This window comes from Protopterus annectens, chromosome 13.part0, assembly GCF_019279795.1.
Source record: "Protopterus annectens isolate FY-2018-M chromosome 13.part0, PAN1.0, whole genome shotgun sequence".
NCBI classification, from domain to species: domain Eukaryota; kingdom Metazoa; phylum Chordata; order Ceratodontiformes; family Protopteridae; genus Protopterus; species Protopterus annectens.
This window is the reverse complement of record NC_056747.1, coordinates 72,578,973-72,591,347: the sequence shown is the minus strand read 5'-3', so window position 1 is coordinate 72,591,347 and position 12,375 is coordinate 72,578,973. Positions and strand designations below refer to the sequence as shown.

The window sequence follows — 12,375 nt, the reverse complement described above, 5'->3', positions numbered from 1 at the left end:
ATTGTTGCATTTGCCAAGAGAGTTGTGAACTTTTATTGCAAAACATGAAAAATAGCTGCAACAAGGAAAAGGCTGATAGTATCTTTGACAGAAGTGAGTTCTGCTGCAGAACTCTACAAAATAAATAAGGAATGGTGGATCATATTAAGCGAAGTTATGCTCCATGAACCATGTGCATCCTTTCTAGTAGTATAGTTTGTTTTTAATTTTATATTTCTGTTCTTGTTTTGTAAAGCTTAGCTTGCACTCTGACTAACACCACTTTGAAAAGGAGAATAAAAGGAAAGCTTTGTCAAAGTAAATACCTCTAAACTCGAAAAACTATGCAGTAGAGCACTGCAGGAAGTCTTATTTTTCAGGAAGACAACTTTAATAAATGTATCTTTTTGAAAGTAGATAAGTACAGATGTGATTGATACATCCCCCTTCATCTCTGCCCATGGATGTTAGGAGTGAATTTGTAAAATTTAGAGTCAGAGACTGCTGTTTCTCACACTTTTCTTATTTTTGCATGTTTCATTGGTTCTATCATCATTACACAAATTTCCCCTATTGCATTATTTTTGAAACTTAGATATTTCTCATTGATTTGTATGTGTGCTTCCATCAAGAGCTTTCAGAAACAAAGCACACATTTCTGTTCCTTTAAAACTGATTGATTTGGTCAATAAATTAAGCAGTCTTAGCTCATCGTATTCCGCAAAAAGGCATTCCTCCCTCAAAAACATTAATCTGCAGGCCTCTGAAAAGGTGTTTTGTTTGCTATTTGCTTTGAAAGAGAAAAAAGTAACTTCCATAAGGTACTGCTAATCTAACCCTCGGTCCTGCCCTCATTTCTTACTTAACAGACAATGATTCACATGCCTTTCTCTATGCTTCAGTTCTGTAATGCATTCATCTCAGCATTCGTAGGGAATGCTGTTCATTTATGTCCAAATTCTTAACAGGCTCATGTTGCATGTGATATGGTTTGCCCTGTTGTAAACACTTGTTTTCAATAAATAATTATTTCCTTGCTACTTACTGACAGCACATGAAAACATAAAGTAACATATGGACAGAATTTGCAATATTTGAGCTCAAAACAGAGGAGATACTTACTGTAGTACCATAATTTACACACAAGTGAGTTTTGAAAAAAAAAAATGAAAATGCCCTGCAAACTTTGAAATTGTTTTGCAGAAGAAGAATAATTTGGGTTTTCTAAAGCTGGTAGTTGTGTATTTTAACCTTTACTGTCTTTAACATCTTGCTGTTGTATTTTTATAATAACAAACAAATAAAACAACTCAATACGGCGTTGTTTTATGATGTTAGAAAAGACACAGCATTTCAAAAGTTACAAGGATTAATACTGTGGTCAGACAGACATAGATACAATGGAAGCAGTCTGTCTCTAGATTTTCTACTGGAGGAAAGACATGCCATCGTCAGCAACAGGTTTTTCGAAACCATATTCATAGTGTAACTGATTTCATTTACTGTTTCTTTGTTGTTCTTTTCAGGAAGCAGAATTTGCTACACTGAAGGAGGCCCTATCCTTTGTCTCTCTGATTGATGGATATTACAGGCTAACATGTGACGCACATCACTATTTCTGCAAAGAGGTCGCACCACCCAAGTTATTGGAAAATATCGAGAATCAGTGCCATGGACCCATAATGTAAGGATAGAACCCTCATAAAATAAAACTAAAGCGTACTTACAAATGCCTTTACTAAGGATCGATTTGAACGTATTTCTTTTGTATTTAGAATTTAATATATTCTATCATTTATGATATTTAGTAATTTAAAATAAATGAAAATTCAGCTGGCTAGAACTGAGAATGAAAAGCTGTGAATTTCTTCAGCTACAATTAAGTAAATACATATTCATGGCATATGATGTTGTATACAATTTAGTGATGAAATTCCTTATGATCCAAATTGTAGCTTGCTACAGACCCCCCACCATGCCCCAAGATTCTCATTATACTTTTCTAAATATACTGGAAAATATTAAGATATAACCAAACACCCTAATACTAGGTGATTTCAACTACCCTGCCATTAACTGGAAAAACTACTCGGGCACCAACACCTTTGCCCAGTGGTTCTTGGAATTCATAAATTCCAATGCCCTGGACCAACTAATCCATAGTCTCACCAGAGGCTCAAATGTCCTACACCTGGTCATTACCAGCATGGGAGATTGATGCTCCACACCAGTGGTCACCCCCTTGTTGGTCAGATCTGACCATAACATAATCACCCTTGATGCCCACATCCCATCCCACCCCCCAGTAGGGAAACCTCCATAAAATACTTCTCCAAAGCCAACTTCATGCTACTCAAGTTAGAAGTGACAAACTTCATGACATCCATCCAGACGGGAACCGAAAGTTCGTCCGCTGAATCCTACACTAAGGCAATGTACGAGCACATCCACTCATGCATTAATCATGACATTTCAAACAGAACCAAGATGGTCTCTTCCAAAAAAAGGAACCCAATCTGGTGGTCCCCTGCCATAAACAAACTATACAACAGAAGGAAGAAACTGTTGCAGAAAAGAGGAAAATCTCAGGATGAAAAATACTCCCTTACCAGCCTCAGTAAGAAGCTGAGATCCCTCATAAAATCCTCCAAAGCTAGTTACAAAAATAAAATTGCCAAAGATTATAAGGCCAACCACAAGGCATTCTATAGTTATGTCAAGAATCTAAATGGCAATGCTCAGATCAGCTCTGAGCTACAACAGAATGGCATTAAATATACTGATCCCAAGGATATTGCCAATATCCTGGCAGATCTATTCTGTGCCAACTTCACCCCCCTCTCACCCCCTAAAGGGCCCATATCAATACCAAAAGATTGCCAAATTCTGGTAATTATGGCCACAAAGGTAGAAAACACACTCTCCAAAGCTAAGAATACAGCATCCATGGGACCAGAAGGCATCCCTGGCTGTGTACTACATGAACTACAAAATGGACTGGCACCTCACCTAAGTGTCATGTTTAATCATAGCCTCACCTCAGGCTTCGTGCCCAATGAGTGGTGCACAGCTACAGTTATCCCACTCCACAAAGGGGGATCCACCTTGGATCCCGGGAACTATCGTCTCATCAGTCTGACGAGCCTGATCTGCAAAGCCATGGAACACATTATCATGGAACTTATAAACAAAGACATTGGCAACCTTCAAACACTGGACCCCACCCAGTTTGGTTTCGTAAAGAGTCAATCTTGTCTCCTCAACCTGACTGACTTCTTCGAATCAGTCTCCAGAGCCGTGGATGAGGGTAAGGCAGTCCACACAGCCTATCTGAACCTCGCCAAGGCCTTCAATACCATCCCCCACTCTGGAATCATAGATAAACTTACTAAGCTGTGCATTAATCCCTACATCACTCGACAGGTTGCCAACTGGCTTACTGACAGAATCCACACTGTAAAAGTAGCTGACTCAAAATCCAGCTCCAGACAAGTGACAAGTGGAGTACCTCAGGTTTCAGTCCTGGGACCGCTCTTGTTTGGCATCTACTTCCCTGAAGTACAGGCCAGCACTAAGGGACTCTGGATAACAAAGTTCGCAGATGACTGCAAACTGGGAGCCATTATTGAATCTCCAGATGATGTGGATATTCTACAAAAGGGCCTTACAAAAACAGATGCTCGGTGCCAGAGCTCAAGCTCAATGCCAAGAAATGTATAGTTATCCCCTCATTAGACCCATTATAGAGTACAATGCCCCATTTGGTATGTACCTCACAAGACATCTGCAACAACTGGAAAGGCCTCAGAAATACCTCACTAAAAGAATCACAGGCCTAAAGCAGATGCCCTATGCTGACCATCTAAAAAACTCCAGCTATACTCTGTCACATATCGCCTACTCAGAGGTGATCTCTGCTTAACATACAAGGCCATGTCAAACTCAATGCTGTTGAACATGCTACACTTAAAGAAATCCCAATCCATCAGAGCCACACACTCCAGGGATCTAAACCTGGTCATTACAATAAGCAAAACATGCTGGAGGAAAAGGTTCCTGACCCAGAGACTCTCCATACTCTGGAATAGACTGCCCATACATGTCAAGCTGAGCGCCTCTTTGGCCCTCTTCAATAGGAACCTTGACGATTGGATGGGAGAAAGGAAATTCACCCCGGGGATCACGTCAGTTGACCTGCTAGACAGGGGACCAGGGAAGTAAATATTCTGGGACGAAATAGCCAGGGAATTGTTATGACTAGGTTTGTATAGACCCTAGGGCCGATAGCCTAGTACCAACCTATGAACCTATAACAGGGGAGTTACCATAACTGTATCTCATTAATTATGTGCCCATGACTTGCTTTCAGACAGACAGAAACTTGTTTGTTCTAATTGTTATCATGCGTAGTAGCAACACTGATGCATTTATTTATTAAATAGCTATTAGAACCTAGTATTACAAACACTAATGCATTTATTTATTAAACATCTATTATAATCTGTTCTTAGAGATACTAATTTATTTAATATTTGTTAAAGCCAGCTTTGCTAAACAATAATGTATTTATTTTAAATACCTGTTAATATTTGTTCTGCTAAATGCTGGCATTTTTAAATATATTTTTTAATGATGTCCAATAAAATATCATGCATTCATTTATTAAATGCCATGCATTTATTTATTAAATGTCTGATAGTACCTGGTCTGATAATCAATAATGTATTTACTGATAAATGCATGTAAACACCTGGTCTGATAAACTATTAAATAATCATTTATTAAAAGCCTGTTAGTACCTTGTTTTATAAGCAATAATGTATTTATATTTAAATGCCTGTTAGCATTCAGTCTGATAAATGACAATGTCTTTATTTATTACCCTCTTAATGCCTAGTATCATAAGCGCTGATGCTCACATTTATTTATACACAGTGATAATTGCATTATCCTAGCTGGAGAAAAAACATTTACATTGAAGAAATGCAGAGAAAAGCCTGGGTAAAAATAAAACAACAAACAGTAGAATGCAATTCCATAAATATGTCATTAGAGCAATATTAAAAAGTACTATGGAAGTAATATGAATAATGACAACCCTTTGCCTCATATAATAAAGAATATGAAAATTTAGCAGAACTATCTTAAACATGATGTTTCTAATATATTTAAAATCTGTAAAAGTAAAGAGCAACCTAACTGGCTTCCTTTGTAGCCATCTGGATGAAACTCAGGACAATACACACTTGAGACTTCCAGAGGGAGAACACAAAACACCAGACAGACAAAGACAAAGCATGTGTGCTACTATGCTTGTGCATGTGTGTACATTATAAGCCTTGCTTCTGCTGCATCATCTGGTGGCTCCACTAGGGGTCAGTGCAGTAAACATTCAGACTGCATTTGTCTTTTGGGGTGACAGCTGCTATTTATTCCAGCCTCCCCCTTGATGGTTTCTACAGTGCCGAGTTGCTAGCTGACCCCATGTCATCTGCTTGTATGCTTGTACTCAGGACTTTGCTCTATGAAGTTGGGATTAAGTTTCAGTTTTTGTTAAGCTTTATGTCTGATGAGTGGCCTGAGCAACACAGTCTTTGACACTTTGATGAGCTGATCTTTTTATTTGATAGTATTTAGTTACCAGACTCCAAAATTTTATTAAGAGAGTAGTTTTCCATCTCAGTGAAAATAGGAAATTAGAGGTTTATAGAAAACAGTTGTCTACAGCAAGTAGATATTGGAATAGGTAGCATTATGAAAGCAACATGATTAAAAGTCTTCAGTATAAGTTGGTATACATATAAAATCAAGTGTGACTATGTTTTTAACCTTTTTATTGGTTATTTTTAAATGTGATTTGTTTAAAAATAAACATCCGGTATTAGTCAGTATAGGTACAAAAGGTTTTGTGATTTAAGATTTTAAACTTGTTACTGGCAATTTGTAAATGTTATTTGTTTAAAAATGAACATACCTTATTAGTCAGTGTACATATCAAAATAGCACAATTACATTTTTAAACTTATCACTCGTAATTTGTAAATGTAATTTGTTTGAAAATTAACAATCAGTCAATATATGCGGGTTCACGTCAGAAGATCAAAGTTCCACAATGTCTAATGGCATATGATGGAGGCCATATGATCGATTTACAAAAACATTGAAGCTTATGTATGGAGATCATGGTACAGTGGGGATCAGAGAATTTACGCTTTCCCCACTGGAGTGCAATCTCAGAGTTGGTATATATAATATGTAGGGGGTGATTTTTGTTGTTTAGCATTATTCGATATTCTGTTAATTCGGTCATTTGATCTCGACCATACAACATTCGAGGTTATGGTATTTTGATGTTATACCATAGATCCATGTATGCATAAAAAGAAGTGTGATTGATTTTTTAAACTAGTTAACAGTAATTTGTAAATTAAATTTACTTAAAATTAACATTTTTACAGTGTTTTGTTGGAAATGTCATATTAAATAGGTGTTTTTGGAATTATTCAAAAGACAATATTGAAAAGCACATTTTTAAAATTAGTTTACTGTTTACATGGAAATGAAGTATTATAAGTTACTTTGATGCAAATGGGGGTCCATAAATTGCACAACAGTAATGTTAGCGTCACTAAAGAAATACAGTATGAAATGACACCACCTAGTCAGGTAGGATTCATGAAAATATCACTAGGATCATGTGATCATAGGTTATTAAGGCTAATGATCCTAGGGCCTTTTTACCCTTGCCATTAATGCCTTGGCTTTCCTAATTATCAATGCCCTTGGGCTAGAATAGTTTTGGTATATGCCTGTGCCTTAAGACAGCTACAAACTGCCCTGTCATAAGGGCCACAGGTGACAAGCCAGAGGTGAATGTTTGATTTCCCATTCCCACTGGCCCAAAACACATTTGAATAGACTTAGGGAAGAGCTGTGTTTCACATGAACAGTGAGCCTGTTCCAGAGAAGGGGTAATCACTGAGACTCATACCTGTCCCTCTGACTAATAAGGCTAAGTCCAGTGGGACTATAATCTCCTTAGCTCTGGATGCCATGCCCTAAATTATAAGGTGTACCATGTAGAAGGACTTTCCCACTACCATAGACATGTGGTGATAAACGTTCAGTTACTGTCAACCCGAATTCCCAAATGATTTACCACTGGGTCTATTCTTAAAGGAATGTTATTAATGTTATAATTTGCAGGGGTGGTCATCTTCCCAAAGGTATGATTATGCATTTTTTTATTGAGTTTTAGGCCATGGTTCTGGCACCAGTTATTTGTTTGTGTCAGCACCTCCTGGAGGAGATCAACATATGTTGGGGAATTCAATAATTACACCCAGCTTGCAGCTGTTATCAAATTTGGTCAGCCAAATGCCCTCTACACTGCCTCAACTTCAAAGAAGCATATTTCAAACAGGAGTGGTGCAGTGAGGCACCACTATTAACAAACCTCTTGGTGGAGGTGGATTCCCCCACCCTAATTTCATGTGTCCTTTCTGTGAGCCATTTGTCTATCTATTGGGAGACATAGGGATTTATGCCTAAATTTGTAGGTTTACCAATTATACCTGAGTGAGGTATTGTGTCAAATGCTTTTGCCACGTCAAGGTGGCAGTATGTACAGTTTTGCCCTCATCCATGGCTCTAGTGACCTTCTCAGAAAAGTCAAAGTTTAGTAGTAGGCATGACCTGCCCTTGACAAAATCGAACCAGGATGGTTACAGTGTTTGAAGATTTCCTGTCTCTTTTTATCAGGTCCATGATAATTCTTTCCATGGCATTGCACATAAGACTAGTCAAACTTATGGGTCTGTAGTTGCTTGGGTCTGTTGATGGTCTGCTTTTCCATAAGGGGATGACCGCTGCAGTCCTCCATTCCCTAGGGACAAAAACTGTCTGGAGGCTGTGGTTGAATAGAGAGTCTAGTGGGCCTGGCAGGTCATGTTTCAAGCTATTTAGGAGGTGTTCTGGGATAATAAACTGTCTGGAGTCTGTGGTTGAAGAGATATTCTAGTGGGCCTGGCAGGTCATGTTTCAAGCTATTTCGGAGGTCTTCTGTGATAATATCAGCACCCATTGATGCAGTATTTTTAACTGTGGACTGTGCAGTTAGGACCTGTTCTTTAGTATTAGTTGGAGAGGAATGGTAGAAGGTGTTTCCTGGGGGAACTGTGGCGATAGGGCTCAAACTGGAGATAAATGTATTAGCCAGCAAATTTGTTATGTCTCTTGTTCAGTGTAGGAAGTTCCATTTGCTATTTGCTCAGCACACTGCTGAGTGTTCCCTTTAAGGTTACATACATAACTGAAAATGCCTTATAGTTATCCTTAGCCTGGGAGGCTACTTTTGCCTCAAAGTTGGCTTTGGTGGACTTACGTAGTTCCTTGAGTTCTTGTTGAGTCAGTAGAGGGAGTGTTTTTGTCTTTTGAGCATAGCCCTTCCTGTTTTTGGACAGGATTTTCTTTCTTTTGTTGTACAACCTATTTATACTGGGGGGCCAACCAAGAGGGCTTGTTTTTGGAGTTTGCCTTATGTTTAATTTGATTTGGTACTGCTGTTTCTATGCAGTTATTTACTTGCTTGTACCGGATTTCTGTAAATACTTTCACATAGGCCACCATATTCCCTGAGTTTGGGGGGAGGCAGGCTTGGAATTTAGCTTGGAAAAGTTCTTAATCTTTCTGAGGTTTTCTATGAGTTGTGACTGCTTTCTGATCTGATCTGACAAGTGAGGACATTACATGGGGGGGGGGGGTGCAACTTTCCTTCATATTTGGGAGCACCAGATCCAGGATATTTGTCCCCCTAGTAGTTGTGTAGACTAGCTATTCCAGGGTGTTTGCATTGACAGAATCCAGAAATCTTTGAGCCTGCATGTTAGTGGTTGTGTATTTATCCTAGTTAATGAAGGGGTAAATGAAATCCTCTATGGATATGATATTGGGCTAGATGGTAAGTGATTCTAGTAAATTCAGGAATGCGGTATGGATTTCCTGGTTCATAGTGGGGGACCTGTAGCTAGCAAGGATATGATAAGGGTTTTTTTCCTATGGTTAGTAGGATATGGAATAGATCAAGCATGTCATATTGTCTGACCAGTTTTGAGGTCTGCTTAGTTTTTAGGTAGATCGATACACCTCCACCTCTTGTCCCTTATTGTACAGTACCTGGTCTAAATGTGTGGAAAGCATTATACTCTTGTATTGCTGGTAAGAAGCAAGTTTTAAATTCCCTTCAGAAAGTTATATTAAAAAGAAGGACTGTTGTTAATAATGAGGAATAGATAATAGAGCACAGATAGGTGAGCATGACGACTTGGGTGGTAGAAACTATTGGAGAATGAGTGTTTTGAGTTATAGTATGAATAGTGGAAATAATGCCGACGTGGATAAGAGGAACATTTGTTTTGTGACTGTTTATAATGTTCTCAGTGAACAAATTGTTAGAGTTCTAAAGTATACAGCGGTGGTGGTGCTGCGGTAGCATTGTCGCCTCACAGTGAGACGTCCTGTTCGATTCTCAGCTGGAGCGTCTTCTGTGTGGAGGCATGCATGAATGGGCATACCTTCGTTGAAGGTTGTGCGTCAGGGCTGGCAACTCGGCACGTAAAAATCTACTGCCAATCATTAGCGGACCGGAGTTCTGCTGTGGCGACCCCTAAAAGGGAAAAGCCGAAAGACACAACATTGACCAGTTTTATTAAAGGATAAAGAATTGGCTAATATGATTAAACCTTAGCCTTGTGTTTCTTTTAGTCTAGCTGATATATTGGTCCAAAGTAAATTTGTGACAGATATTTCTGGGTAAATTAAGCTAAATAATGGTACATGTAGTTGTGAAAAATGTTCAATCTGCAACCAAGCGTTGAGTAATTTTTCTAAAATTAATAAGATTAATTTTAATCCTGTTCAACAGTTTAATTATAATACAGAAGGGATAATTTATGCTTTACAATGCCCCTGTAACTTGTTTTATATTGGGGAAAGTCGACAGGCTTTCAAAACTTGATTATAAGAGGACATTAGAGGTATTAAAAGAGTTCATTTGGAAAGCCCTTTAGCCACATATTTTAAGTATTTTCACCAAAGTAATGCTGCCCTACTTAGAGGTTGTATTCTGAAGCAGGTCGGGTTACAAATGGGTGAATTAGTTGCTCTTAAAGAGAAACTACTATATAAGGAAGCTTTGTATGGTTTATGGCTTTACTGGAAAGGCTCACCCAGATTCTGCTACAGTTTGCTGTGAGAAAAAGGTTAGTTTGCTTTTTGTTTTGCTTTGTATTACTTTATTGCCTTTTTCTATTTTGTATAATGTGGTTTGTTTTCTTTACTTTGTGTTTTACTTGTATTCTACTTTTAACTTCATACTAAAACATGAAAAGAGACCACAGCTTTGTCTCTTGTGAGTCAGACAGAATTTTTTCCCACCCTTTCATCCAGTTACTGTCGTGTTCTTAAACACCACTGTCTTTCTAGTTGCTTGCCCCTTATGTTAATTTGACCATATATCTCATTTCCTCTCTGCTTTTACTGGCTGGTGTGAGTAAATACAAAATTATCATTTTGTGAAGTCACTCCCCTTCAACTATTTATTGACCATCCTACTGTATTCCATAGTACCAGAATACAAAAGTGACCACCCCCTTTCAATCTATCTTGCTGTTTTAAAAATAGTTACTCTCCACTAACACTTAACTTTTAGACAGGTAAAACTTAAGTTACCTACTTTCACATCTAACTCCTCTAGTGCACACTGCAGTGTTTAGGATGCAGCCTTTTTTCATCTTACCTTTAAGCATCTATTGCAAGACCACCAGTTATTGTAGAGCCCACATTCTGCCTCTCAGTAGTCATCTTGGGATTAGTGCTTCTGTTTTCTCATGGTGAGAGAAGGAGTGAAGTTACATTATTTCCTGGAGACTGCTGATTACCAGAAAGCTTAATTACTGCTTTATAGGTGACAGCTTAGAATCTGTGCTTATATTCTGATCCTGGTGAGAGTAGGAGCAGAGTGCATTGATTCCTGACACTTTCTGATTGGAGAGTGAGTGTCTGTGCTTAACGTACCTGATTAGTCTGGTTGCTATTCGAGGCATTGACCAGAAAAAGGCTACAAGCCTGCAGACCCTTGCATCATCTGGGATAAGACTGTGGATCACCAAACAGGCAGTGGCCTGCTTCTCTTCTTGGGATTAGTGCTAAAACTAGCTAGTTTTAGCTAGAACTAGCCAGTTTTTTAGTTCCAGCACTCAAAACTGCTTCCTTTTGCTCAGCACTTCTTCAGAACTCGTTGTAAGCACTAAATAAACTACAAATTACTATAGCACTCAACTTTCCTCACTTGTCAAGAGGAAAACAGTTCTTAGTACTTAAATAAATAAGCACCTATCCAGGCATGCCCATGGGTCAGCTCCTGGTAATTTCTCCTGTCCACCTGATGAATCTAGGCATCTTGGGGCAATGCAGCAATTACCTCATGTACACTAGCAACCCTCTCCTCCTACCACCCAACACTACAACCTGTAAGAACTGCACTTATATAGCCAAACTGGAAGCCAAGCTGTCTCCAGCCAAGACTGGACTAGACAGTCAAGAGGAGAAGGTTAACACCTGCACCATACCACACTCAACACATAGTCCTTCAAAACCCACACTACCAAAACCCACACATAGAAACACAAAGCACACACCCACATTCACGCAGGCTCTCAGTAAAAATCTGCCCAAGCAACAGAGACCTCCCAAGCTGAAACACAGACAACCACCCCATCAACACTACCCAAATGACACAGCCCACAAAATCAGTGTGCCACTCAACCTCAGCCCATAAGGCAAAACAACATACCCAACACACTAGTCATAAGTAAGTCAGGCACACTGATGTCCCACTCACGAGGTTAAACAAGGAGAAAGTTACTGTCAGCTGCCTTTTGGGTGCCAGGATCCGCCACATAATGTATGCACTCAGGTCACTCCACAACAAGTACAAATACAAGTCTGTCATTGTCCATATTGATGGGAATGACCTGAGACATACCTCCCTGGACTACATGAAAAGAGATATGAAGGAGCTCTCAAATCTTGTAGCCTAGGAAGTTATGACCCTAGCCCTGAGTAGCATCCTGCCATTGCCCAGAATGATACCACAGTACAAGGACAAAATGATTGACTTCAACACATGGCTAAGCTTCTGGTGTCATTCTAAGGGTATCTAGTATCTGTCTTCCTGGGACGACATGGTCAACAGACCACGATGCTTTGCCAGAGATGGCCTGCAACTAACAGGTGGCCCTGGGATTCCGGATACTGTCTAAGGCTCTTTCCACCCCTATAGTGCCTTGTCTAGGCAAGATTCAAATGCCAAATTCACCACCGTAACAGGTACAAGCA

The 12,375-nt window shown here is 39.1% G+C and overlaps 1 protein-coding gene across 1 annotated transcript in view; it reads left to right on the top strand.

The window, feature by feature from the left end:
* LOC122817593 (tyrosine-protein kinase JAK2-like) overlaps positions 1–12,375 on the top strand; it is an 876,396-nt gene that overhangs the window by 466,935 nt on the left and 397,086 nt on the right. Inside the window, exon 8 of the mRNA XM_044090632.1 lies at positions 1,506–1,663. Within this exon, the coding sequence (XP_043946567.1) occupies positions 1,506–1,663 (158 nt within the window). The remainder of the gene's footprint in view (positions 1–1,505; positions 1,664–12,375) is intronic.